The sequence below is a fragment of the Felis catus genome, chromosome B1, assembly GCF_018350175.1.
Source record: "Felis catus isolate Fca126 chromosome B1, F.catus_Fca126_mat1.0, whole genome shotgun sequence".
Lineage (NCBI taxonomy): Eukaryota > Metazoa > Chordata > Mammalia > Carnivora > Felidae > Felis > Felis catus.
Window position 1 is genome coordinate 131,760,108 of NC_058371.1, and position 25,574 is coordinate 131,785,681.

Consider the following 25,574-nt stretch of genomic DNA (forward strand, 5'->3'; position numbering starts at 1 on the left):
AGAGTCATACTCTCTACTGACTGAGCCAGGCTGATACCCCACTCAGAAGTGTCATGGGTTTTTCATATATGGCCTTTATCATTTTGAGGTATGTTCCCTCTAAATCTACTTTGTTGGGGTTTTTTTATCATGAATAAATACTGTACTTTGTCAAGTGCTTTTATGTTGCATCTACTGAAACCATCATATGGTTCTTATCCTCTTATTGATGTGATGTATCACATTGATAGATTTGAGAATATTGAATAACCCTTGCAACCCAGAAATAATCCTACTATATTGTGGTGAATGATTTTTTTAAATTGTTGTTGGGTTCTTTTTGCTAGTATTTTGTTGAGAATTTTTGCTTTTATGTTCATGAGGGATATTGGCCTGTACTCTTTTGTGTGTGTGTGTGGTATATTCGTCTGGCCTGAGTATCAGGGTTATACTGGCCTCATAGAATGAATTTGGAAGTTTACCTTCCTTTTCTATTCTTTGTAATAGTTTAAGAAGAATAGGTATTAACTCTACAAATATTTGGTAGATTTTGCCTGTAAGGCCATCTGGTCCTGGACTTTTGTTTGTTGGGAGTTTTTTGATTACTGATTTAATTTCTTTTCTGGTAATAATAGGTCTGTTCAAATTTTCTTTTCTTCTTCATTCTTGGGAGATTATATGTTTCTAGGAATTTACCCATTTCTTTTAGGTTGTCCGATTTGTTGACATATAGGTTTTCATAATATTCTCTTATAATCCTTTGCCTTTCTGGAGTGTTGGTTGTTTAGCCTCTCTCATTTGTGCTTTTATTTATTTGGGTCCTTTCTCTTTTATTCTTGATAAGTCTGGCTAGAGGTTTATCAATTTTAATGGGTTTTTTTTTCAAAGAACCAACTCCTGGTTTTATTGATCTATTCTTTTTTTAGTTTCTATATCACTTATTTCTCCTGTAATCTTTATTATTTTTTTTCCTTCTGCTGGTTTTAGGTTTTGTTTGTTCTTTTTCTAGCATATATGGGTATGTTAGGCTGTTTGAGATGTTTTTTGCTTGTTGAAGTAGGCCTGTATTTCTATAAACTTCCCTCTTAGAACCACTTTTGCTGTATCCCAAAGCTTTTGAACAATTGTGTTTTTATTTTCATTTGTTTTTATGTAGTTTAATTTTTTTTCTTTTACTTTCTGTTTGACTCAATGGCAGTTCTAATATCAGGATCTAATCTAATGCTGGGAATCTCTTGACTAGGTTTCAAGTCCTGGAAATATTTCTCCATGGTTTTCAACCTTACCCTATTGTTTTTTAGTTTTGTTTTGGTTTTGGTTTTGGTTCTGCTCTCTGAATCATCCATCATTTTTAATGAAAAGCAGCACATGTTTACAGTTTACAAAATATAAATTATAAGAGTTTTATGGTTTCAAGTCTTACATTCAGATCTTTAATCCATTTTAATTTGATTTTGTGCATGGTATGAGGTAGTGGTCAAGTTTCATTGTTTTGCATATGGCTGTTCAGTTTTCCCAATATCATTTATTAAAGGAAAATATTCTTTCCCCATTTATATTCTTGGCTCCTTTATCATAGATTAATTGACCATAAAAGTGTGGGTTTGTTTCTGGACTCAACACACAGAGAAGGCCATGTGAAGATGAAACAGAGAGAATTTTAACATGCTGACCTTGATTGAAGATTGAAATCACAGGCAAGGAATGCTACCAGCTAGTGTGTCACTGCTGGTAGTTTACTTTCTGCCCAGTGATACTGATTGCAATCTGCTGGCCTCCAGAACTATGAAAGAATAAATTTCTGTCATTTTAAGCAACATTGTATGATAATTTGTAACATAAGCCACTGAAAACTAATATAAGTGGGTATTGATGTCTCAGTGTTGCTTTTTAAATGCATTTCACTGGTTATTAAATGAGATTAAGTATCTTTGCATAAGATTATTGATGTCCGGTTGTTTTTTTCTATGAGTTTTTCAACTCCTGTCATTTGTCTTTTCTTTTTTTCAGTTTACTTTCTTATCGATTCTGACTACTAACCCTGTCATTTGTCCCTGTTACTAAAGAGATATTCATAATCTGTACCTTGTCTTGCTACCTTATTCTGTCTTCTGCATTCAGAAGATCTTTTTTACATTTTTTTAATTATGGAAATTTTTAAACATACCCAAAAGAAGAGGGAATAGTATGTAGTATAACACATTTTCCATATACCCATCACTCAGCTTCAATAGTATCAGTATTTTTTCCAGAAGTATTCATATTTTTATGTACTTTTGTGCATTATCTAAGCAACCTTTTTGTGTTGCTATTATTTCTGCAGCAATTTCTGTCACGATAAAACATTTTTTTCTGATAATATTTCTTTATCATTTTATAAATGATATACTTATACAAATATTATATCATTATATACAAATGTTATATAAATGTTACATGTGAAATTATATATTTGTTATATATAAATGTTACCTTATGTGTAGCAATTTCTAATATATACAAAGAATTATGGCACCTATGTTAACCTGTACCTTCTTCCTAAACAACATGTACTTTTCTTATTCAGCCAGCACAAGCTACTGATGCAGATCTTGGGAATTTGCCAGTTGTCCCATCAACATCATACATGTCACCATAGAGCTTGTTGAAAATCCCATGTGTCCTTCTAAGAAGGCTGATCAATCATACAGGAGATTTTAAAATATATGCCTGAGTCAACTATACTGGCATTTTTGTTTTTACAAAGTAAGTCCTCTCATTTTTTCTCCTTATTTCTAGTGTGCCACCTGGGCTTGAAGGCATGAAAGAACAAGACATCTGCAACAAGATAATGGCTAAATTACTAGAAAATTATGATACCTTGTTTGAAGTAGAGTATACAGGAAATGATAACCAGAGATGTGAAAACATGGCTAGGATTATCATAGTAAAAGTAAGTAACTTTGGTATATAATCTTCAGTATTGCTTATATTTTGAATGGAAGACATTTTATATAGATCATTCTTTGTCATAAAAATGTCATGGGTGTAACTTAGATTATTATTCCTGTGTTTATTGAATTTTGTTTATGAAATATAATCTCTGTGTCAAGTATTTAACTGATCTATATTCTTCTAAGATTGGAGAATAATTGTGAATTCATGTTTCCCTGCCACTGTAAAATCATCTCAAAATCACTTATGTAGGCCCAGTGCTCTGGTTGATTTTTATGGAAGCCTGGTGTTACAGCAGAGATATGTGCTTATAGCTGTGTTAGGAGTGCTAGCTTACTGAGTAGATGGCAAATTCCTGAAGATAATGTTACTGTCTTTTTATTTCCCTTGTGTCTGGCACACTTTCAAGTTCACCTTCAGATTTTAAGTCCCACATATGTATCCCCTGGCAACTATCATCAGTAAAGCAAAGTATTTTTATAAGCTGTAAAGGAATCCTTAACAATACTATCTCCATCTTTTTATACATTGGCCGATAATTTATAACCTATCCTTTACACATTAGGGAAATGTAAGTAGGTCTCTAAAGAAAGTCCGACAATAAACCAAGCCAAATCCTCCCAGGGAGGGATCATATTTCTTTCTCACTTATATTGAGGCAAATCATGATGGAATGGATATGGGAGGTTCCCTTAGGAGATTTCCTGAGACTTATCACCTTTACAGACTGCATTATACTTGTTGATTTACATGGCAATGACTGATAAAACCCAAGACACTTGTTTTGGTCATTGAAGAGGTATTTTCATCCCTTCTTCCAGTTGAGAACATGACTTTGAAGAAGAAATAAAAGGTAATGAGTATCAAGTAGCACTCTACCAAAAAAGCAAAAGAAAACCAAAAACTAGCTTTTCTTATCCAGACTCCTTATAAGGACTATAGTACATCTGAGAGGAATGCCTCTATCTGGAATCTTGCCAAACTGATAAAGAGAACTTTAAACTTTGAAAGAAGGGAAGAATAATACATAGATAAAATGATGAGATACAATAATAATGTAAGTTGGAGGCAACACAGTAGCTGAGAAAATATGTCTGTGATTCACCAGAGAAAATACGGAAAGAAGATACACTGTCTTGCTACCAAAAAATTAAAATAAATTCTCTTTTAAATAGAAAAAAAATACATCATAAATTTCTTCCTCTGTCTCCTAGAGTACTTTGCAAAGGTCTCTTTTTAAAGTATTAAAAAGTGATTGACTTTGCTACAGCTGTATCTCTGATTAACACTTTTTAGCACTTGTACTTTTTAACTAGAGCTGTAAGATAATCAGATAAGCCTAAAATATAATAGAAAAATATGATCTCCTAGGCAAGACAAACTTGCTGATATATATATATATATATATATATATATATATATATATATATATATATATTCATTCATTCATTCATTCACTGGAATATGCCAAGACAAACTTGCTGATATATATATATATATATATATATATATATATATATATATATATATATATATATATTCATTCATTCATTCATTCACTGGAATATGCCAAGAGGAGGTTATATGCTGTGTAAGTAAAACAACACCTGTTTAAATATATAGAAGGAGTCCCTGCCTAGAACTCATTGAGCTACTAGATTTAAGTCTAGTGGAGAACTTAGTATGAGAGTACAAGATAATAAGACACACAAACTACTGTGGGAGTCAAATACAGGTATCTTAGGTAGATAAAGAATATGACTGCTACTCCCTAATGCAAGTTTCAGATCTGGCCTAGAGGCAGATAAAGATCATGTTTGAAAACTGCATTTCTATACCGTGGAAGCATCATTCTGCTAAAGCAAAATAGTTGGTGCATTCTTTACTGATCTTGCTGATAGTCTCATCTCAGATGGTAGCTTATGCTACAAGGGAATATGATGTTCTGAATCTAGTTACAGCCAGTAAGGACGAAATGTAAGTTGCAGTAATGATTTTAATGGAATATGCCAGTGCCATTTTATCTGAACTTGGACATTGTTTAGAAAGCAGTTTTTTTTTTAATTCCTAAAATCAGGGACATATTAGATACAAACCAAAAGAATACTGGATTAGAAAGGAAATGGGAGGCTGACAATGAAAATCATTAACATACTAAACAATTGGAAAACTGGAAGGTAACTAAAAGAAACAAGTTCTTATTCTGGTCATTCTCATGAGCTCAGCTTTTAGAAAGGTAGGTAGAAGAAGAGGCCAGCACAAAAGAAGTAATAAGTATGCATGAATGACAGACACATAAAGTGAGCTGAGAATAAGCTTAGGTTCATGGAAACTACTAAGGTATAGAAATGGGCTTTTAAGGGGAAGAAGTACTAAATGTATCCACCGACATACCTCTGTGTACCCCATTGTGGGGAACAGAGTCATAAAAGATTGAATGAAGTTCACAATATCCTTGTGGGCTTTAGGGAGATTTGGGGCCAAGACAAATGTAAGTTTGGTTGCAATGGGACCAGGATGAAGGACTTTGAATTTGGACTGGTGTTAACTTAGGGCAGGTCTCTACATTTGTTTGTGTTATTTTCAGTATTTTGATCATTGACTTAAATGAGTACATACTTAGCACATTTGCAAGTAAAATAAAGCTGGAAAATAGTTCAGATATTGGATGGCTGGGTATGTAGACTAACAGAATGATGTGTGAGTGCATGTGTGTGCGTGCATGTGTGTGTGTGTGCGTGTGTGCGTGTGTGCGTGTGTGTGTGTGTGTGTGTAGTACCATTTCCCTCTTCTTTCTTGCTTCAAACAAATGAGCATTTTATTTGGGCCTGCAGCAATGTGCTGAGGTCACATGGGCCTCTCCCACAGTTCCAAGGGATCCGTGAATGAGTCACAATGGTTTTTACTACCATCCTCTTTAGCTTTAAGATTTAAGTTAGTTATGACTTAAAGGAAGATTGAGACAGTTCTGGCCAGGGAGATGTAAGGCAAAGTGTGTTGGAGGCAGAAGACCTCTGGGAAAGATTGTCATCCTTGATTAAAAAGAATGATTGAAGGAGCACCTGGATGGCTCAGTTGGGTAAGGGTCCGACTTTAGGTCAGGGTTGACTTCAGCTCAGGTCATGACCTCCTGGTTCATGAGTAGAGCCCCTCATCAGGCTCTATGCTGACAGTGTGAAAGCCTGCTTGATATTCTTTCTCTTTCCTTCTCTCTCTGCTTCTTCCTCACTTGTACTTTCTCTCTCTCAAAAATAAATAAACTAAAGAAAAAAAGAATGGAGAGACCAGAGCTGTGGTTTTCCTCTGGGTATGGTAGCCCTGGTGGTTGTGATTGACGAGGAAAATGCCCAAGGGTACTCTCCAGGGGTGATGAAAATTTTCTGTATCTCATTAGGGATGTGGGTTATATGGGTGTAAGCATTTGTCAAAACTCATTCAACTGTACACTTAAGGTTTATCCATTTTAATTAATGTAAATTATTTTTTTAATTTTTAATTACAAAGAACAGAAGGTAGCAGGCCTTTGAGTAAGATGCCCATCTCTTTCATCCTGCTTTCAGATGTTATCATCTGAAGGTATGATGCTTGGAGCTGTTGCCATCATCTTTGCCCTTGATGAATGTATCACTGGCACACTGAAGTGAGCAGCCCAAGGAGGAAAGAGGCTAGATTCCTCATCCTTGCTGATGTGCTGAACCAGCCCCAAACATGCCTACCTCTGGACTTTGAGTTACATGAGGGAAATAAAGGTCCTTAAAATATAAACTACTTTTAGCAGAGCATTCTGTTTCTTGCACCAAAAGCATCATACCTGATACAATCGCTATAATTGGAAAGTGCTGTACTTAGGTTTGTAAAATGATTTGTACAAATATAGCCCAGAGGAGACCAAAATTAATAATCGTTAAATTTGAAAATCATCCACAGATGTTAATTTTTCAGCACAGTACAAAATATCAGTGTGATGTAATTGTTCCAAAATACCAAAGATTCATTCACTGAATGGACCAATAGTATGCAGAACAAAGAATGTAGGTCTCACTGCTCTTGGTGTAGGTCTGGCAGTATCTGCAGTATTCTATCTGATTCTGAGTACTACATTCTGACCCTCCTGACAATCACCACTGTGACTCATTTACACTCATTAAGTACACATTCTCCTGAATAACTGTCTTTTACTCTAGGTACCATACTGCTGATGACCTTGAAACCATCACTCAAGCCTGTCCTGTCAGAACAGCAGTAAAGCTGTATTTCCCACTATCTAGAAAATGCCATGCTGGTGCCTCACACCCAAAATTTTGTGTTCTATCCCCTCCAACCCTAGTTTCCCAGCCTCCAGCCTGCCAGACTAGAATCCTTACTTTATCCTTAACTCCTCTAGTCTTTACCAGTCCCGTAGGGACTCAGATACTATCTTCTGTCTCTTGGAGTGGGTGTCTCTTGTCTACCCATTACAATTGCTTTAGATAGGACCTTATCACAGGCACCCAGTTTCAAACTGTTATCCTGCTTCCAGGCTCACTCCCCTCCCATCTCCTTCCTACCAGTGATAGAGTTGTGTGGCTAAAAAGCAAGCCTGATCAGGGGCACATGGGTGGCTCCACTGATTGAGCTTCCGACTCTTGATTTCAGCTCCCATTGTGATCCCAGTGTTGTGCGGTTAGGCTCTGCCCTGAGCATGGAGCCTACTTACGATTCTCTTTCTCTGCCCCCTCCCCTGCTCATGTGCTCTCTCCCTAAAATAAAAAATTAAAATTTATAAAAGCCTGATCATAATATATTCCTGCCTTAAGTAAATAAACCTTTTGCTGTCAATGATCTGTCTCCCACTCTTTTGCTCACAATATGTCATTAAGATGCCTTTACTTGGAAGTTCAAGCTGTCACACTGTCCCCAAATCAAATTTTCTCTTTTAAATATTTGAGTAATATTAAATGGTTCTTGTCTGCTTCTTTTTTCCCTGACCTTTCTTCAGTCTCCTTTGAGGACTCTTCATTCTCAGTCAGAATTAAACATTATTATTTCCTAAGGTCATCCTTCGGTGTTTAATGCACAGCTGTGCTTGGCAAACCATACATAAATATCTAACTGCCTAGTGGTCACTAGGGCCTAGTGGTCACTTGCATGTCCCGTGGATTGTCTGATCATCTTTTCTTGTCCTTGAAGATCTAATGCTCCACTTGTCTTAATGAATGGTTTCGTCCACCCACACAACTGCTCCAGGTTGATGTCCAGCAATCACTAAAACCTGTTAATTCTTCAGTATCTCCCTGCTCACTACTACTTCCTCATAGCCTCTCATCCAGGCAATGGTATTCTACACTTGGCTCATTATCACAATCACCTGGCTACCCAAACCTAGAGTCAGAAACTCATACTGGGGCCTCAAAACCTGCATTCTAAAAGGCTTCGTTGGCAATTTTAATAATCAGCCAGATTTGCAGTCTGAGTGATCCTTGGGAGACTGTTACAACAGTTTTCTTGTTTTCCCTGAGTCTAGTCTGTCCTGTGACCCCATCGTCCCTCTTCTGCCTGAGCTACTTTTTTATCATGCAGATACAAACATGGTCAATCCCGTATCAGAATTCTTCAGTGGGTTTTCTTTACCCATCCCTATAGTATAAAATCTAAGTCTTTGCAAAACAAACAGGAGTTTTCATGATTTGAGCCCACCCTGCTTATTCACACTTCTTTCCCACCACTCCTTCCCATACATTTGATATACTAAGAAGTCTTTGACGTGATTGTAGAAACAGTGTCATTTCAGGTCTCATGTTTTCAAGCTATTGAGCTTAATGCCTGGCATTGAAAATTCCTTGAATTCAGTAGATTGACTCTATTCATTTTACTGAAAATAATGTCTCTGGTCACAATTTGTACATAATATGAAAGTAATATTAAGTTATTTTCAAAATAATTGAATAAAATTGAAAACATGATAGTTCACTGAGTACTTCATGACTGTCATATCTTGAGAAAAGGTACTCTAGATACTCTTAAAAGTTTTTAACAGTTCTGGAAAGAGCACTCTGATATTAGAATAAGAGGGTATGTATTTATAACCTGGCTACTCAGCAATATGACTGGGTAATTTATAGTATCTCTGCCATCTTAAATGGCAAAAAAAAAAAATCTATAGATTCTATTGTGAGATTCAAACCATTAATGCTTAGGAAAGTATTTTCAAAACCAGTTAAATAGGATAGAAATGCAAAGTATTAAGTTGAAGGGGAGGGGTCAAGTGATACTATAGTTTAAGGAGTGTAATTGCTGAAGACCTTGGCTTACTTTGAAATGATCCAGTCAAGGATACTTCAGTAGATAGATTTATCAATAAGCTTAGGGCACAGAGTTTAAAACTCCAGTCTAGAATAAGACAGAATGGGTTAGAATTTCCAGTTTGTGTGACTTTGGGCAAATTATTCAGTCTTTCCTTCAACCTTAGTTTCCTCATCTATAAAATAGGACAACAGTCACTAATTTTGACTGTTTTTTCTTAGGATTAAATGAAATAAAAATAGCACGTTTTCAATAACTTTTAGCTTGAAAATAAATTGTTAGGTTTACATCACCTTTATATTTCCTTACTTCTCTTTACCCTAAAGAGAATCAAGCTTGATAATGGAAGGAAAACAGAGTCAAAAGCAAAAAAAAATAATAAAGTTGACAATCAGATGTGTTACTCATGACAAAAGAATTACTGCCTCTAGACATTTCTTGCTATTCACTATTTTAGGGTTTTTTTTTGTTTAATTATGGTAATATTAAGTATCCTCTTGTATCTGGAAAAGCAAGAATTGAATATGATTGTCCCTTCAATGGACAGAAAAGTGATTTTGGTATTTAATATGTGTAGTCAGGCATGTTTTTTGAAAATGAATTTTTTTAATGTTTATTTTTGAGAGAGAGAGAGAGAGAGAGAGAGAGAGAGAGAGAGAGAGAGAGAGAATCCCAAGCAGGCTCTGCACCATCAGCATAGAACCCAGTGTGGGGCCTGCATTCATAAACCATGAGATCAAGACTTGAGCCAAAACCCAGAGTCAGATGCTCCACTGTCTGAGCCACCCAGGTGCCCTGAAAATGAATTATTTTTTAAAAGTAGTAGTTTATGGAAGAGTAGAGTTTTGAAGTGGCTCTGTGAAAAATGGGATTTCCATTAGTTGCTGGGAAGAGAACGTGAACAGGGAAGCAAGCAGAGAATCTTCCAGGCAGAAGGATATGCTTTAAGTCATGTATTCTTTGTGTAATGGTGAGCAGACGTTTCTGGCCAGGCCATAGGAAGTAGCACAAGAGCTACATAGTCGAGTGAACTAGTATGCAGTTTAACTGTGGAGTTAACACTCACAGGAATGGGAGAATAATGAGAGGTTTTAAGAACAAGATGGACTTATTTTAAGTTGCACTTTAGATTTTTCCTTTATCTCTTTGGTGCAAGCAGGAAGTTGGAGTCATTCTTCAGCACAGCCTGTTTGTAAGAAGCTCTCAGGGGAGTAGCTTAATATGTATTTCTACTCAACTGACTATGGTCAGTGCCACAAAATTGATCATGGCTTGTACAACACATCCATCAACCACACTTGTAGACAAGCCTCTCCAGAGCCAAGGCAAAATGAGGAAAAAAGTTTATCTATAGGACAGTTCTTCTCCCTCCCTCCCTCCCTCCCTCCCTCCCTCCCTCTCTCTCTCTCTCTCTCTCTCTCTCTCTCTCTCTCTCTCTCTCTCTCTCATATTCTGGGAGTGAACTAAGGTCCCTATAAGGTTTTTCCAGATTCTGCAATGGTATGGGCATGTCCAATCTAGCTACTTCAATCAAAGGAATTTTGGATAGACCTCTTAGGACTGTGACATTTGGAGAAAACTGTTGTCTGTTGGAGGTCTCAGAATATACATGTTGGCTCTTGGCATTTTCATCCACATTTTGCTGAATTTGGCAAGTCATGTTCACAGTTAGTTCTTTATAGTTATGGCCATTTCTTTCTTAAGGTGCAGCTTTCTTTTCTCTTTTTCACTGTTTTTGGTTTTGGTAGGTTTCAAGGAAGGAGCATAATAGAAATGCCTTTATTTTGCCAAACTGGAAGATCAAATCTGCATTTCTAAATAACTAGGTTAGGAGAAACTTATCTTTCAAGTAGACCTCTAACAGCTGTAGTTTAATATCTTTACCTTCAGAGTAATTCTGTAGTCTGTCTTCATATGAGGATCTAAATCCAAGACTTAGAAGTTTTTCCCTCATATTCAAGACTTATCTTAATCACCCACATATTTACATACACAAAATTTGGTGGCTTAAATATGGTTTAGGTAATGCACCATGTAATCTAAGCTGAATTTATTAAATCTAAATAATTACTGAGTGCCTGCTATGTGCAAAGCATTATTCTAGGCAGTAGTAAGCAACAGACAAGTCTCTGCATTTATGAAGCTCATATTCTAATGAAAATACAATAAATAAGGAAATAAATAAGAAATTAGTATGTCAGATGGTGATAGATTCTGTGGGACAAAAGCAAGGAGAGGGAGAACTAATACTGGTAAAGTAGAGGAATGGCATTTGCTCACTTAAATAGGGTGGTCAAAATGCTTCATTGACATTGGGACATTTGAACAGAAACTTGCAGGAAGGAGCAAGCCATGAAGACACTTGAGAGAACAGCTTTCCATACAGGAAGAAGAGGAGTACAGAGCCTTGAGGTGGGAGTATACCTATTTTGTCTGTTAAAGCAGAATTGAGAAGGCTAGTATGGTTGAATGACACTGAGCTAGGGAGAAAGTTAAAGAAATGAGGTCAAAGAGGCATCAGGAGACCGGATCATGGATGCTCTTAAAGGTCATGGTAAGGACTTTGACTTTTACCCGGACAGTATTTTATTAGACAGTGGTGAACAAAAGAGTGCCCTGACATGACTTGTATATTAAAAGGATTACTGGAACTACTAGGCAGAGAACAGACTATTGAAAGGAATAAACAGAAGAAGAGAGACCCATTGGGAGTTTATCACAATAGCCTGATTAACAAATGCTGGTGGCTTGGGCCAGGGTAATGATAGTGAAAGTGGTGAGAAGGGCTGACAGGTGAGTTAGGATATGAAAGGACAACACAACAGGAGGTACTTGAGACCTTAGTTAGGCCAGAGAATATTTGAGATGGGAGCAAGTAGGCTAGAAGAGTGGTAAGCTGTGAACAGAGAATAGATGTTTATATCAGTAATTTTAGAGGTGGAGCAGTCTGGAGTGGCGACAAGATTTAGGTTGTATTCATGAGAATGAGTGACTGAAGTGGAGAAGAGAAAGTCATTGGAAAGGAGATCGTTAAAGATGATGAATAAACAAACTGATAGTTTGTTCTTATTGGCCCTGAATTTACCCAAGAGGATGGCAGATACTGATGTAGTTGGGAAGGAGGCGAGCCTGGTCTGCCTAGTATATACATATTATTTGCATGCTTTGTGAATAAATTACATTTGTATGTGTTTAATAGGGCTAATGGGCCTCATATATAATACACAAAATAATGTGATTAATATGTTGTTAAATATCCATCTAGAGGTTCTGGATGAGTATCACTGTATTCCACATAAACATCTTCTGAGACTGTCTTTATTAGGCAGTGTCACTATTGCTCATTATACCTTGGGGAATTTCTTTTGAAACTGACTTCAGAACATATGTCATTCATGCGTTGTATTGGGCATTGTCATCATTGGACTGGGAAATCTTTGTACTTTAATGCTTCATTTGATAACGGGAAATAATCAGTAGTCCTTTTGAACCATAGCAGGTCACTAAGTTGGGGAGTTATGATTAAATATTAATTTTTGTGTTTAAAATTGAAATCTGGCTATCAAATAATTATGCTGATTTTCCTGTGTGACTCATAAGCAAACTCTCAAAACAGCTAAAAACATGTTTTTAAGCAAAAGAAAAATATTAGAATAACCTTTCATAGTGATTAGTTTGAGGGAAGTACTCACTTATCAATAATGTGGTATGACAAGTTTGATTACAAAGTTCAGTCTTGTTCCTGTAGAGTAAAAGTCACATAAATTGATAGATTACATAAACTTCTGAAATTATTTCCCACGTCTTTTTCATGCTCAAAAAATTGCATGTGTCTTTATTTTTCATTTAGGGCTACAGTTTAAGCAAATTAACTTCAAATGTTCACTTCTTTTCTTAGTAAATGCCTACCTACTCTGTGCAAAACTCTAAGTGTTAGCCTCCTCAGAAAATAAGCAAGACCTGCCCCTGTCCCTAAAGGAACTTCTAGTCTATAACAAACTCATAGAATCGGTGCAGGAACAGAGGGACAAAAGGGAGAGATTTATGTCAGATATTATACAAAATTTTCTATACATATTATCTCATGTACTTCTCAAGGTAGCCCCATGAAGTAAATGAACTTAATTCTGCTTTGAATGTGAGGAAGTCTAAAGAGTAGATGATTCAGGATCAAGAGTAGTAAATGACAGAGTTGAGTTTTAAACTCAAAGTACTCATTACAGGCCAAATATGGAAATAACCAAAATCTTAGTTTAAGTTGGAATATCAATGCCATGAATATTTACACATTTATTCATTCAGTATGTGTTGTAGTAATTTGGTGTCAGGAAAGATTTCTGTTCTGATTCTAGTCCTTTATGCATTCACTACTCCTAACCTCTTCTATAGCCCCTCAAGAATACTCCAAACTGGGAAGCAGTGGAGTCATAATAGGAAATAAAAAATGTTTTGGTGTTTATGCTGTCTAATGCTTTGTAATTTGGCTGTTACCTTTATGTGTGGGTGAACTTACATAGTGAAAGTGACTAGTACTCAGCAAAATGTTATCATTTTGAACACCTAGGAACTCAGAGGTAGCAATAAGTTAAAGTTTATTTGCTGGTTTATTCAGATAAGACCTTTCTTTGGACAGTGAGCTGTACCTTTTATATTGGTTCTGAATTTGAAGGCTAAAAAATATAGTAAATGATGTTTAAGAAACAAAGATAAAATTACATAATAGAATGTTGTTTGCATGATTCAAATTGTCACTTTCCAGTAGCTGCAACTGATTAGATTATCAATGAATGTAAAGCATTAAGTAATAAAAGTAGTATTAAAAGTTATTAAGTAATAAAAGTAGAGTTACAAGTTACTGTTTAGTTTGGGGTAGTTCTGCGACTCTTTTAGATCATAGTCATGTGTTTATAATTCATATTGCTGTTAATTTCTTTTCCCCAGACATTTTGTAGAGTGTTCACATATAAACACTAGAAAGTTATATCTGCTCAGGAATCATTGGAATAGATGAGATATATCTGCCAGGTGTTAAATTCCTTCTTTCCTATTATGAAAAATATTTAACAGAAGACAGACTAAAGTGCTTTGCTTATGAAAACATTGTGCCCTAGAACCTTTAAATGACTTACGGTGAGATGACAATATTTTGGATCTGACATCTCAGAAGTTGCCTATTTTAAATCATTATATTGTGTGTATTTGGCAAGTAGAGAACCTCAGTAAGTGGAAATTCACTTGCATATTTGCAGATTTTCAAAAGATTACTTGAATTTGCTTTAGTGCTAAATTTCTGTTCTTTTCTTCAGTTGAAGATAGAAATTATATTTCTGTGACTCACAAGTGCCTAGAAAGGAATATACCTCCAGGAGCAGCCCTTAACTAATGACTGAGGAACAGGAGGTTTATATTCCCAGCTCCTTTTACTCCTTGGTTGGAATCATTCTGTTGTGTGTGTTTTAAAGTGTTTCCCAGAGCTTTCCGAGTTGGAGTCTCAGAACTACTGCAGAAGCTCTACTAGCTTGGTAATGACACCTTTATTAGCTCTTTTCTTCCATCTGTTGTCACCCATTTCCCTGCTGAACCACTCAAATGAACTACTTGCCCTCAATCCTTGTTGTAGTGCCTACTCTCAATTGGGTAGGTGGGAGTCCAACCTAAGACGTCTCAAATTCTACTCATTCAATGAAACCCTCTCTCATCTCCAGGTGCAGTTAATCTCCATCTCCTCTATTGTCTAAAGGCACTTTCTTTCTCCTTCTTTTAGGACAAGTCTTGCATTTTGCATTGGGTGAGTTGCTTTCCTCCTCTTGTATTGCATTATATGTTTTTCAAGGGTTAGAACAAGATCTCCTATTTACTTATCCTTCATTTTTTTCTCTAAAAATTGTAGAGTAACTCATACATTCTTGTGTCTCCCAAAGCACTTACTCTAGTTTCTTATATTTACTCAAAAACATCTATTGAATTGCACCATGTACACCTAAATAAAAGCTAACTCAAATTTATACTGGGAAAGTCATGCAATTAGAATTGGAATTAGTACTGGTTCACATTTCTAGAGTACACAATAACAGTTTGCTTAACAGAACTCTATCCAACTGATTTGCCAGTTTAATCAATTCTCTGCATTTGCTTTTAAAGCCTACTGACTGCTGTCCATGGCAATGCTGAAGGCTGGTGGCTAATAAGCTATTCTCTCATATACTTGTTCACTACTGGTTTTACTTTATGCTAATCAAAAGTTTTGTCTTTTCCCAAAACTATTCATGCCAGTGTATTGTTTATGGTACCTGTATAATTTAATTAAACAAATGCAATGTTAATGCCATTATAACTATTTGTAGGAAAATGGTTTCAGAGTAATTAATACAAGCTTCTGTAAGAGATTCTGAAATCTTAGTGGATTAATACAATTCAAGGTTATTTCTCAGTCACTTCATAGTGCAGTGAGTTGAGCAACCCTCCTCCATTTTTTCTAAACCCTCCTCCAAAATTGCTTCAGCAGGAAAAGAAGAGGTTTAGAATATGGGATAGGTTTCTGACTACACCTGGAAGTGGTTTAAAACACTTCTTAAATTCGATTGAGCAGATTCAGTCATATTGCTCCCAACCTGTAAGAGAGACTAGAAATGTAGTCTTCCTTGTGCCTAAGGAGAGGACACAGAGGAAATGAGGAGATGGTATGGTGTACACAAAGAATTATATCTGTTACAAAAGGAAAGTTGAATACATTGGAAAGACTTGATAAAGATTAAGAGGTTTACATTTTTACTTTGTATAGGTGATACATGATGATTGTGGTTTATACAAGGAAAAAGGTATGGAATTCCAAGCTCTTGGACTATTCCCAAAAATATGCCCACATCAAAAGACTGGAAAATAAATGAACATTTCAGTGTTTTAAAGTAAAAAAAAGTATTATTTATATGTATCATTTTTAAAAATTTAATTTTTCTTTTTTTTTTTTTTTGAGAGAAAGTGGACATACATCCAGATGGTGGGGAGGGGCAGAGAAAGAAAGAGAAGCAGGCCTGACATGGGGCTTGATCCCATGACCCTGGGATCATGACCTGGCTGAAATCAAGAGTCAGATGATCATTGGGTGCCTGGGTGGCTCAGTAGGTTGAGTGGCCGACTTGGGCTCAGGTCATGATCTCACGGTTCATGAGTTTGGCCCCCACATCGGGCTCTGTGCTGACAGCTCAGAGCCTGGAGCCTGCTTCGGATTCTGTGTCTCCCTCTCTCTCTGCCCCTTTCCTGCTCCCATGCTCTCTTTCTCTCAAAAAAAAATAAACATTAAAAAAAAGAAGATGCTCAGCCAACTGAGCTACCCAGGGGTCTCTATGTATCATTTTTAAATCGTCCTGTTGTAATTTACTTTCAGGAATACCTAACTTTCAACATTTCCTTATCCAATCAATAGGAAGGATTCTTCCAGAATTCTTTTATACAGTTAATACCAGGCTTTTGGAGACAGACTGCTTAGTTTCAAATTCCAGCTCTGCCACTTATTAGGTGTGTGACTATGGACAAGCTACTTTTACATTCAATATGTCAATTTCTATATTATAAGGAATTTAGATAGGGGCACTGAGGTGGATCAGTTGGTTAGGCATCTGACTCGATTTTGGCCCAGGTCATGATCTCAAGGTTTGTGAGATCAAGCCCCACATCAGACTCTGTGCTGACAGCACGGATTCTGCTTGGGATTCTCTCTCTGCTCCTCCCCAACTCATGCATGTGCTCTTTCTCTCTGTAAAAATAAGTATATATTTTTTAATTTAGATAGCAAAAGTATTTATCTCATGGGGTTATGAGAGGTTATTGTGAAGATAAAATAAATAAATATATAATCACTTAGAAAAATGCCATGCCTATAGTAAGTACTATGTAAGTGATAACCAGTATTCTATTTTGATTATCATCATCATTATTGCAAGATTTTATTACACATTTTTCTACTGAATGACAACACTATAAGTGACACCGTAGTAAATACTTGCATAACTTAAAGTACTTTGGTTGAAAACAATAAAAAAGGAAATGTGGCTAAAATAAGACTAAAAAACAAAGGAAAAGTAAAGTACTTCTTTGGAAGTACATGGGGTATTTCACAGAACAGAAAGCAAAGCTGAGCACATAAGCAAGAAGGCAGTATAGGAGGCCCAGCCCTGGTTCACCCACAAAAACAATGACCTGACAACCACTAATGGGTGAAAGTAGCTCTGGGAAAGCTTCAGAGTACAATGAAGAAGACCTAGCAACTAAATGGAACTCAAAAACCAAGAATGGCCACATAGATAAGTGTAGACAAAAGCATTTTACCTGCATCAGATTATTCTACAGGCCAAAGCACATTTTTTACCAACAAGGATCCTCTTGGCTTTGATTTCCCTCTGTGGATGTAAAAAAGAACAAAAGGACCCCAGCAGCCCTCACTGTCACTATGAACAACCACAGTCTTGAGGACCCCTATAGTCTCTGCTGTTGCTTACAACAGCTGAGTGCAGACACCAACATATGATAATAAACAACATGGAAAATCAAGGAAACATGACAGCAGCAAAGGAACACAGAAAATTCCCAGGAGCTGACCCCCAACGAAATGGAGATCTGTGAAATGCCTGACAATTCAAAATAATTGTTTTAAAGAAGCTCAGCAAACTACAAGAGAATGCAGATAAATAACTCAGTGAAATCGAGAAAACAATACACGAACAAATTAAGTTCAACAAAGAGAAATCATAAAAATTACCACTCAAATTCTGGAGCAAAAGAATACAATGAGTGAAATGAAAAAAAAATGCAGTAGGGAGCTTCAGCAGCAGACTCAGTCCAGCAGAAGAAAGAATCAGCACACTCAAATATAGGTCATCTGAAATTAGCCAGTCACAAGATTAAAAAGAATGAAAAAGAATGCAGAGAGCCTACAGGATTTATGAGACATTAAGTAAATCAATATGCGTATTACAGAAGTCCCAGAGAAGAGTGAAAAAAAAGGGGGTAGAAAGCCTATTTTTTAAAAAAAGGCTGGAAAGTTTCTAAATTTGAGGAGAGAAATGGGCATTCAGATTTATGAAGTTCAAAGGACTTCAAATGGGATCAACCCAAAGAAACCTATACTGAGACACATTGTAATCAAACTGTCAAAAATAAAGGACAAAAAAATTGAAAGTAGAGAAAAACGACTCATCACATATAGCCCTCCACCCCCATATAAGGTTACTAGTGGATTTCTCAGAATAAACCTTACAGGCAAGGAAAGGATAGACTGACATATTCAAAGCACTAAAAGAAAAAAAAACAAAAAAATACTATAGCTGGAAAAATTATCCCTTAAGAATAAATAACAAACCAAGGGAACAAAACAAAAACTGAGCCAGGTAAACAAAAACTGAGGAAGTTTGTCACCACCAGACCTACATTGAAAGAAATGCTAAAAAGAGATCTTCAAAATGAAATAAAAGTATGGTGTACAACAGGCAGAAGCATAAATCTCACTGTAAAAGTAAAAATATGAAACATTTTTTAATGTTTATTTTTGAGAGAGAGGAAGGAGAGACAGCACGAGCAGGGGAGGGGGAGAGAGAGAGAGACAGAGAGAGACAGAGAGAAACAGAATCTGAAGCAGGCTCCAGGCTCCCAGCTGTCAGCACAGAGCCCGACACGGGGCTCGAACTCACAAACCGTAAGATCATGACTTGAGCTGAAGTCGATGTTTAACTGACTGAGCCACCCAGGTGCCCCTAAAAGTAAAAATATAGACAAATGCAGAATAATGTTACATTATAATAGTGATGTGTAAATTACTTTTAATCCTAAAAGTTAAAAAATAAAAATTTATTAATGGACACACAATTTAAAAAGAAGCAAATTCTGACCACAAGAATGCAAAGTATGTCAGGATGGTAAAAGTGTGGAATTATGTGACTAACGTTAAATGGTTATCAATATAAAATAGATTATTATAGCTGCAAAAATATTTTAGGCAACCTCAAGATAACCACAATGAAAAAATGTAACCTTATAATAGTTACACAGAAGATGAGAAAAGAACCAAAGCAAACCACTTCAAAAAAATTAAATAACAAATGAAAGAGTGGAAAAACAGAACAAAACAAATGCAAAACAAAACAATGAGCAAAATCACAATAAGTCCTCACCTATCAATAATTACTTTAAATATAAATGGGTTAAACTCTCCAGAAGGAATAGCGTGGCTGAATGGATTTTTAAAAACCAACATCCATTTATCAGTCAATAAAGAAGATGTGGTGTATATATATGCAATGGAATATTATTCAGCCATAAAAAATGAAATCTTGTCATTTGCAATGACATGGGTGGAACTAGAGAGTATTATGCTAGGTGAAATAAGTCAGTAAATGACAAATACCATACAATTTCACTCGTGTGGAATTTATGCAACAAAACATGAACATAGTGGGGGGGGAAAAGGAGAGGCAAATCATAAACAGACTCTTAACTATAGAGAACAAACAGGGTTGCTGAAGGGGAGGTGGGTGAGGGGATGGGTTAAATGGATGATGGGTATTAAGGAGGGCACTTGTGATGAGCACTGGATGTTGTATGTAAGTGATGTAAATTCTATACCTGAAACTAATATTACACTATATGTTAACTAACTGGAATTCAAATAAAAACTTGAAAAAAAAAAACCAATATCCAGCAATATGCTCTCCATAAGAGTCTCACTTTATTTTTTTTTTAAGTTTATTTATTTTTAGAGAGCAAGCATGCATGTGAACGAGTGAAGGAGGGGGAGAGAAAGGAGAGAGAGAATCCCAAGCAGGCTCTGCACTGTCAGCACAGAGCCCGATGCTGGGATTGAACTCATGAACGGTGAGAGATCATGACCTGAGCTGAAGTCAGGAGTCAGATGCTCAACCAACTGAGCCACCCAGGTGCCCCAAGTCTCACTTTAGATTTAAGGGCACACAGAGGTTGAAAATGTAAGACTGGAAAAAAAGTATTCCCTGAAAATTGTATCCAAAAGAAACCAGGTGGCTATACTTATATCAGGAAAAAAATAAACTTTAAGTCAAAAAGTCTCTATGGCAAAGAAGGTCATATCATAATGATAAAATGGTCAGTTCGGTGGGAAGATTTAACAATTATAAATATAAGTGTACCCAACATTTGAGGACCTAAATACATCAAGCAAATACTTACAGATCTGGAGAGAAATTGACAGCAATACAATAGTACTGGGAAGACTTCAACCCCACGTTCAATAACAATACTAGACAAGAATTAATGAACAGTTGACTTGAAGAATGCTATAGACCAAATAGACCTTACAGACATGTTCAGGAGTTTCTACCCAACAACAGAAGAATATACATTCTTCTCAAGTGCACACAGAACATTCTCCTGGGTAGATCACATCTTAGATGACAATACAAAAGTTAACAAATTTAAGAAGATTGAAATCATCCTGGGTATCTTTTTCAACTTCAGTTGAATGAAATTAGAAATCAATAACAGTAGGAAAATGGGAATATTCACAAATAGTTGAAAACAAAACAGTACACTATTAAAAAACACTGGGTCACAAAGGATATCAGAAGGGAATTTAAAAAGCATCTTAAGACAAAACAAAAACACAACACACCAAAACTTATATGATGCTACAAAAAGGAAGGAGGAACATTTAAGATGCTAGGAGGGAAGTTTATTTTGATAAATGCTGACATAAAAAACAAATTTCTCAAACATCCTAACTTTATAACTCAAGGAACTGGGAAAAGAACACAGTAAACCCAAAATTAGCAGAAGAAAAGAAATAATAAAGATTAGAGCAGAAATAACAGAAAATGATAGAAAAATCAATAAAACTAAGTTTTGTGGGACACCTGGGTGGCTCAGTCGGTTAAGCGTCCAACTTCGGCTCAGGTTATGATCTTGCAGTCGTGGGTTCAAGCCCCACATCAGGCTCTGTGCTGACAGCTCAGAGCCTGGAGCCTGCTTCGGATTTGTGTCTCCCTTTCTCTCTCTGCCCCTCCCCAACACGTGCTGTATCTCTGTCTCTCAAAAATAAATGAACGTTAAAATACTTTTTTTTAAAAAAACTGAGTTTTGTGTGAAGAGATTTAAAAAATTAATAAGCCCTTAACTAGACTTACTAAGAAGAAAGAAGACTCAAAATTAGAAGGAAAGAGGAGACATTACAATAGCTACCTCAAAAATGAAAAGGATCCTAAGGGACTACTATGACCAACTATATGCGAACAAATTGGATACCCTAGAAGAAAAGAATAAATTCCTAGGAACATGCAGCCTATCAAAACTGAATTAAGAAATAGAAAACCTGAACAAACAAAAGTGGAGATTGGATCAGTAATCAAATAACTTCCAACAACAACGAAAACCTCAATACCAGATTTCTTTCAAAGAAGAATTAATACTAATCTGCCTTCTTTTTTTAAAAAATACACAACTTTTATTGCATCTTTAAAACATCACAAATAAGTCAGAGGTATCATCTGACATCTTGCTGTTTCTATAGCTGGACAGCCTAGATCTGGTCAGCTTGCTGAACTGTTCCTTTTTCAGAAACAGATCCCATCCAAAAATTTTATGATATCCTTGTTTTTAGCTGTTGTGGCTTACTGAAAAAATTTGATACAAGTTCAGTGTTGTTTCCTTTAGGAATTAACTCATCATTCTGGGCTTCAGATACTAAACAAGCCATGGCAGGCCTCATCCAAACCCTGTGAATGTATTTTTTGACCATAAAACTTTGGAATTCAGCAAGAGAACCATTGTCCTGAATAATGACATTGATGGGAAAGTGAGCATACACAGACCTCATATTAGAATTGAAGTCCAGTGTACCACCCTGATCATGTTCTGTACATTGCTACAGGTAGTACAAATAGTGGCTAGTTCCTTTCTATTTTCCCACCATTTGTCAAACTGGAACCCCTTCTTTTTCTTTTCAAAAAGACTGAGTCCTACACTGATGTGGTTGAAGTCCACCTGCATGGTTCCTCTGGGGATCTTCACAAAAACAATGCTTCAGGTAACACTTCAGAGTGATGTCAGTATTTTCTGAAATGTTGGTAGTTTGCTGAGAATGGGCTTCATTGTCAAAGTAGATGCAGAAAAAAACAAAACAAAAAACTAATCCTTCTTAAACTCTTCAATAAGCAGAAGAGGGTATGCTTTCAAACTCATGTGATGAGGCCAGCATTACCCTGCTACTACACCAGACAACATCACTGCAAGAAAAGAAAACTACAGCTCAGTATCAGTGAGGAACATAGTTGCAAAAGTCCTCAGCAGAATACTAGCAAACCAAATTCAACAGCACATCAAAGGATCATTCAACATGAACAAGTGAGATTTATTCCTGGAATACGGGAATATTTCAATGTAAACAAATCAATGTGATATATCACATTAACAAAATTAAAGGAAAAACATGTGATTAAACACTTAAAAAACTTAAAACAGAAACAAACACTTAAAATACTCATAGTGAAATCCCTTTTAAAAGTAGGTATAGAGGAAACTTATTTCAACATAATGAAGGCCATATCTGACAAACCCATAGGTAGTGTCATAATGGGGAAATACTTAAAGATTTCCTTCCAAAATCAGGTGCAAGAATGGACATTCTTCCCACTTCAATTCAACATAGTACCAGAAGTCCTAGCCAGAACAATTAAACCAGATAGATAGATAGATAGATAGATAAATTGAATCAAATCTGAAAAGAAGTGAAATGGTCTCTGTTTGCATATGGCATGGTCTTACATATAGAAAGCCCGAAAAACCATGCCCCTCAAAACCTGTTAGAACTAATAAATGAATTCAGGAAAGTTGCAAGGAACAAAATCAACATAAAAAAGTCATGTTTCGGTACACAAACAACAAGGTATCTGAAAAGGAAATCAGGAAAACATCCCATTCACGTTAGCAACAAAAACAATAAAATACTGAGGAATAAATTTAACCAAAGGGGTGAAAGACTCATACACTAAGAATTGTGAAACAATGATGAAGTAAATTAAAGACAACATAAATAGGGGCGCCTGGGTGGCTCTGTCAGTTAAGCATCCGACTTCAGCTCAGGTCATGATCTCGCAGTTCACGAGTTCAAACCCTGCATCAGGCCCTGTGCGGACAGCTCAGAGCCTGGAACCTGCTTCGGATTCTGTGTCTCCCTCTCTCTCTGCCCCTCCCCTGCTCACGCTCTGTCTTTGTCTCTCTCTGTCTCTCTCTCTCTCTCTCTCAAAAATAAATAAATAAACATAAAAAAAAATTTTTTAAATAAACATAAATGCAAACACATTCCACGTTCATGGATTAGAAAAATTAATATTGTTAAAATGTACTGCCCAAAGTGATCCACAGATTCATCACAGTCCCTGTCAAAATCCTAATGATATTTATAGAAATAGAGGGAAAAAAATAGTCCTAAATTTTATACAGAACCATGAAAATCCCCAAACGACCAAAGCAATCTTGAATGAGAAGAGCAAAGCTAGTAACATCACACTATAGTAATCAAATGTATGATACTGACATAAGAGTAAACATATAGACCATGGAACAAAATCCAGAGTCTAAATAGAAATCCATGCCTCTACAGTCAACTGATCTTCTCCAACGGTACCAAGAACACCTGATGGAAAAAGGATAGTCTCCTCAATAAATGATGCTAGGAAAACTGGATATCTACATGCCTAAGAATGAAATTGGACGTTTATCTTACATCATACATTAAAAAAAAAAATAACTCAAAATGGATTAAGGGCTTAAACATAAGACCTGAAACTATAAAATTTGTTGAAGAAGACATAAGGGAAAATCTTCTTGACATTGGACTTGGCAATGATTTTTTTTTAATCTGACACCAAAAGCACAGATAACAAAAGCAAAAATGAGTGAGACTACATCAAACTAAAACACAAACTTTGTAGTGTTCTGCACAACAAAGGTAACCATCAACAAAATGAACAGGCAGCCTACAAAGTGGGAGAGAATATTTGCAAACCATATACTCAATAAGAGGTTAATACAAAAAAACTCATGTAACTCAATAGCAAAAAAAAAAAAAAAAAAAGGCAAAGGACCCAAATAGACATTTTTCCAAAGAAAACCTACAAATAGCTAATAGATACATGAAAAGCTGCTCAGCATCAGTAATCATCAAGGAAATGCAAAACCACGGCAAGATATTATTTCACATCTGTTAGAATGGCTATTATCAAAAAGATAAGATAAAAAGTATAGGTGAGAATGTGAAAAAAAAGGGAACCCTTGTACTACATTGATGGAAATGTAAATTCGTTTAGCCATTTTGGAAAACAATGTGCAGGTTCTTCAAAAAATAAAAATAGAACTACCATATGACCCAGCAATCCCACTTCTGGGTACATATCCAGGGAAATGAAATTAGTGTCTCAAAGGGATACCTGCACTCCAATGTTCATTGTAGTGTTATTTACAATAGCCAAGGTGTGGAAATAATTTAAAAGTCCATTGATAGATGAATGGATAAATAAAATATGTTGCATGTATCTACAATGGAATATTCTTCAGTCATTAAAAAAGAACGAAATCCTCACATTTGTGGTAACATGGATGAACCCAGAGCACATTATGCTACATGAAATAAGCTAGTCATAAAAAGGTAGATCCTGTATGACCTCATATATATGTGGAAATCTTAAAAAGTTGAACTCCTGGAAGCTGAGAGTAGATTGGTGGTTGACAGGCGCTGGTACAGAGGCTGAAGCATAAGAATGCCGCAGCCATGCTTTAAAAAAAATGGTGGAAAGGCATTCCAGAAATAGAAAACATAAAGGGTGAATACTTGAAGGTAGGAAGGGATCTGGAGTATATGAAGAAGAGAAGAGAAGGCCAGTGTGGCTGAAGCATAGTCAGGGAGAGGGCAGATGATAGGAGATGAGGTTAGAGAAATAGGGAAAAGTTGGATCATGCAGGCCTGTGTAGGTTATGGCAAAGAAAGTCCAGGAATAATGATGAGACCTTGACAGAGGAGTGACATCATCCCATTTACATATACAAACCTTGTAGAAGGCAGGATGACTGAAATAATTTAGGTGAACAATGATGGTTATGACTTGGGGGTAGCTGTGTACATAGAAGGGAACGAATCCCAGTTTATTTTGGAGGTAGCACTGAGTGCACTTGATGGTGAATTTGATGTGGGAGATATAGGAAAGGGAAGAAATAAAGTAGATTAAGACATTAGTTTGAGCAAGTGGGTGCCATCTGCTAATCTGGGGAAGACTCAAGGACTGACAGATGCTTTTTTGCTGATAAAGTATACACTCAGGTTTGGATGTACTAAGTTTAGAAGCTTATTAGCAGCCATGTAGAGT

At 36.2% G+C, this 25,574-nt stretch overlaps 1 protein-coding gene across 7 annotated transcripts in view; it reads left to right on the top strand.

The window, feature by feature from the left end:
• Window positions 1–25,574, top strand: part of FAM13A (family with sequence similarity 13 member A) — a 347,254-nt gene that overhangs the window by 120,997 nt on the left and 200,683 nt on the right. For 5 of the 7 annotated variants that reach the window (XM_045056104.1, XM_045056103.1, XM_045056102.1 and 2 more), the window contains exons 5-6: window positions 2,758–2,911; window positions 14,960–14,983. In XM_045056104.1, coding sequence (XP_044912039.1) covers window positions 2,758–2,911; window positions 14,960–14,983 — 178 coding nt within the window. The remainder of the gene's footprint in view (window positions 1–2,757; window positions 2,912–14,959; window positions 14,984–25,574) is intronic. The other 2 variants (XM_003985178.6, XM_019829252.3) reach the window with 1 other exon arrangement.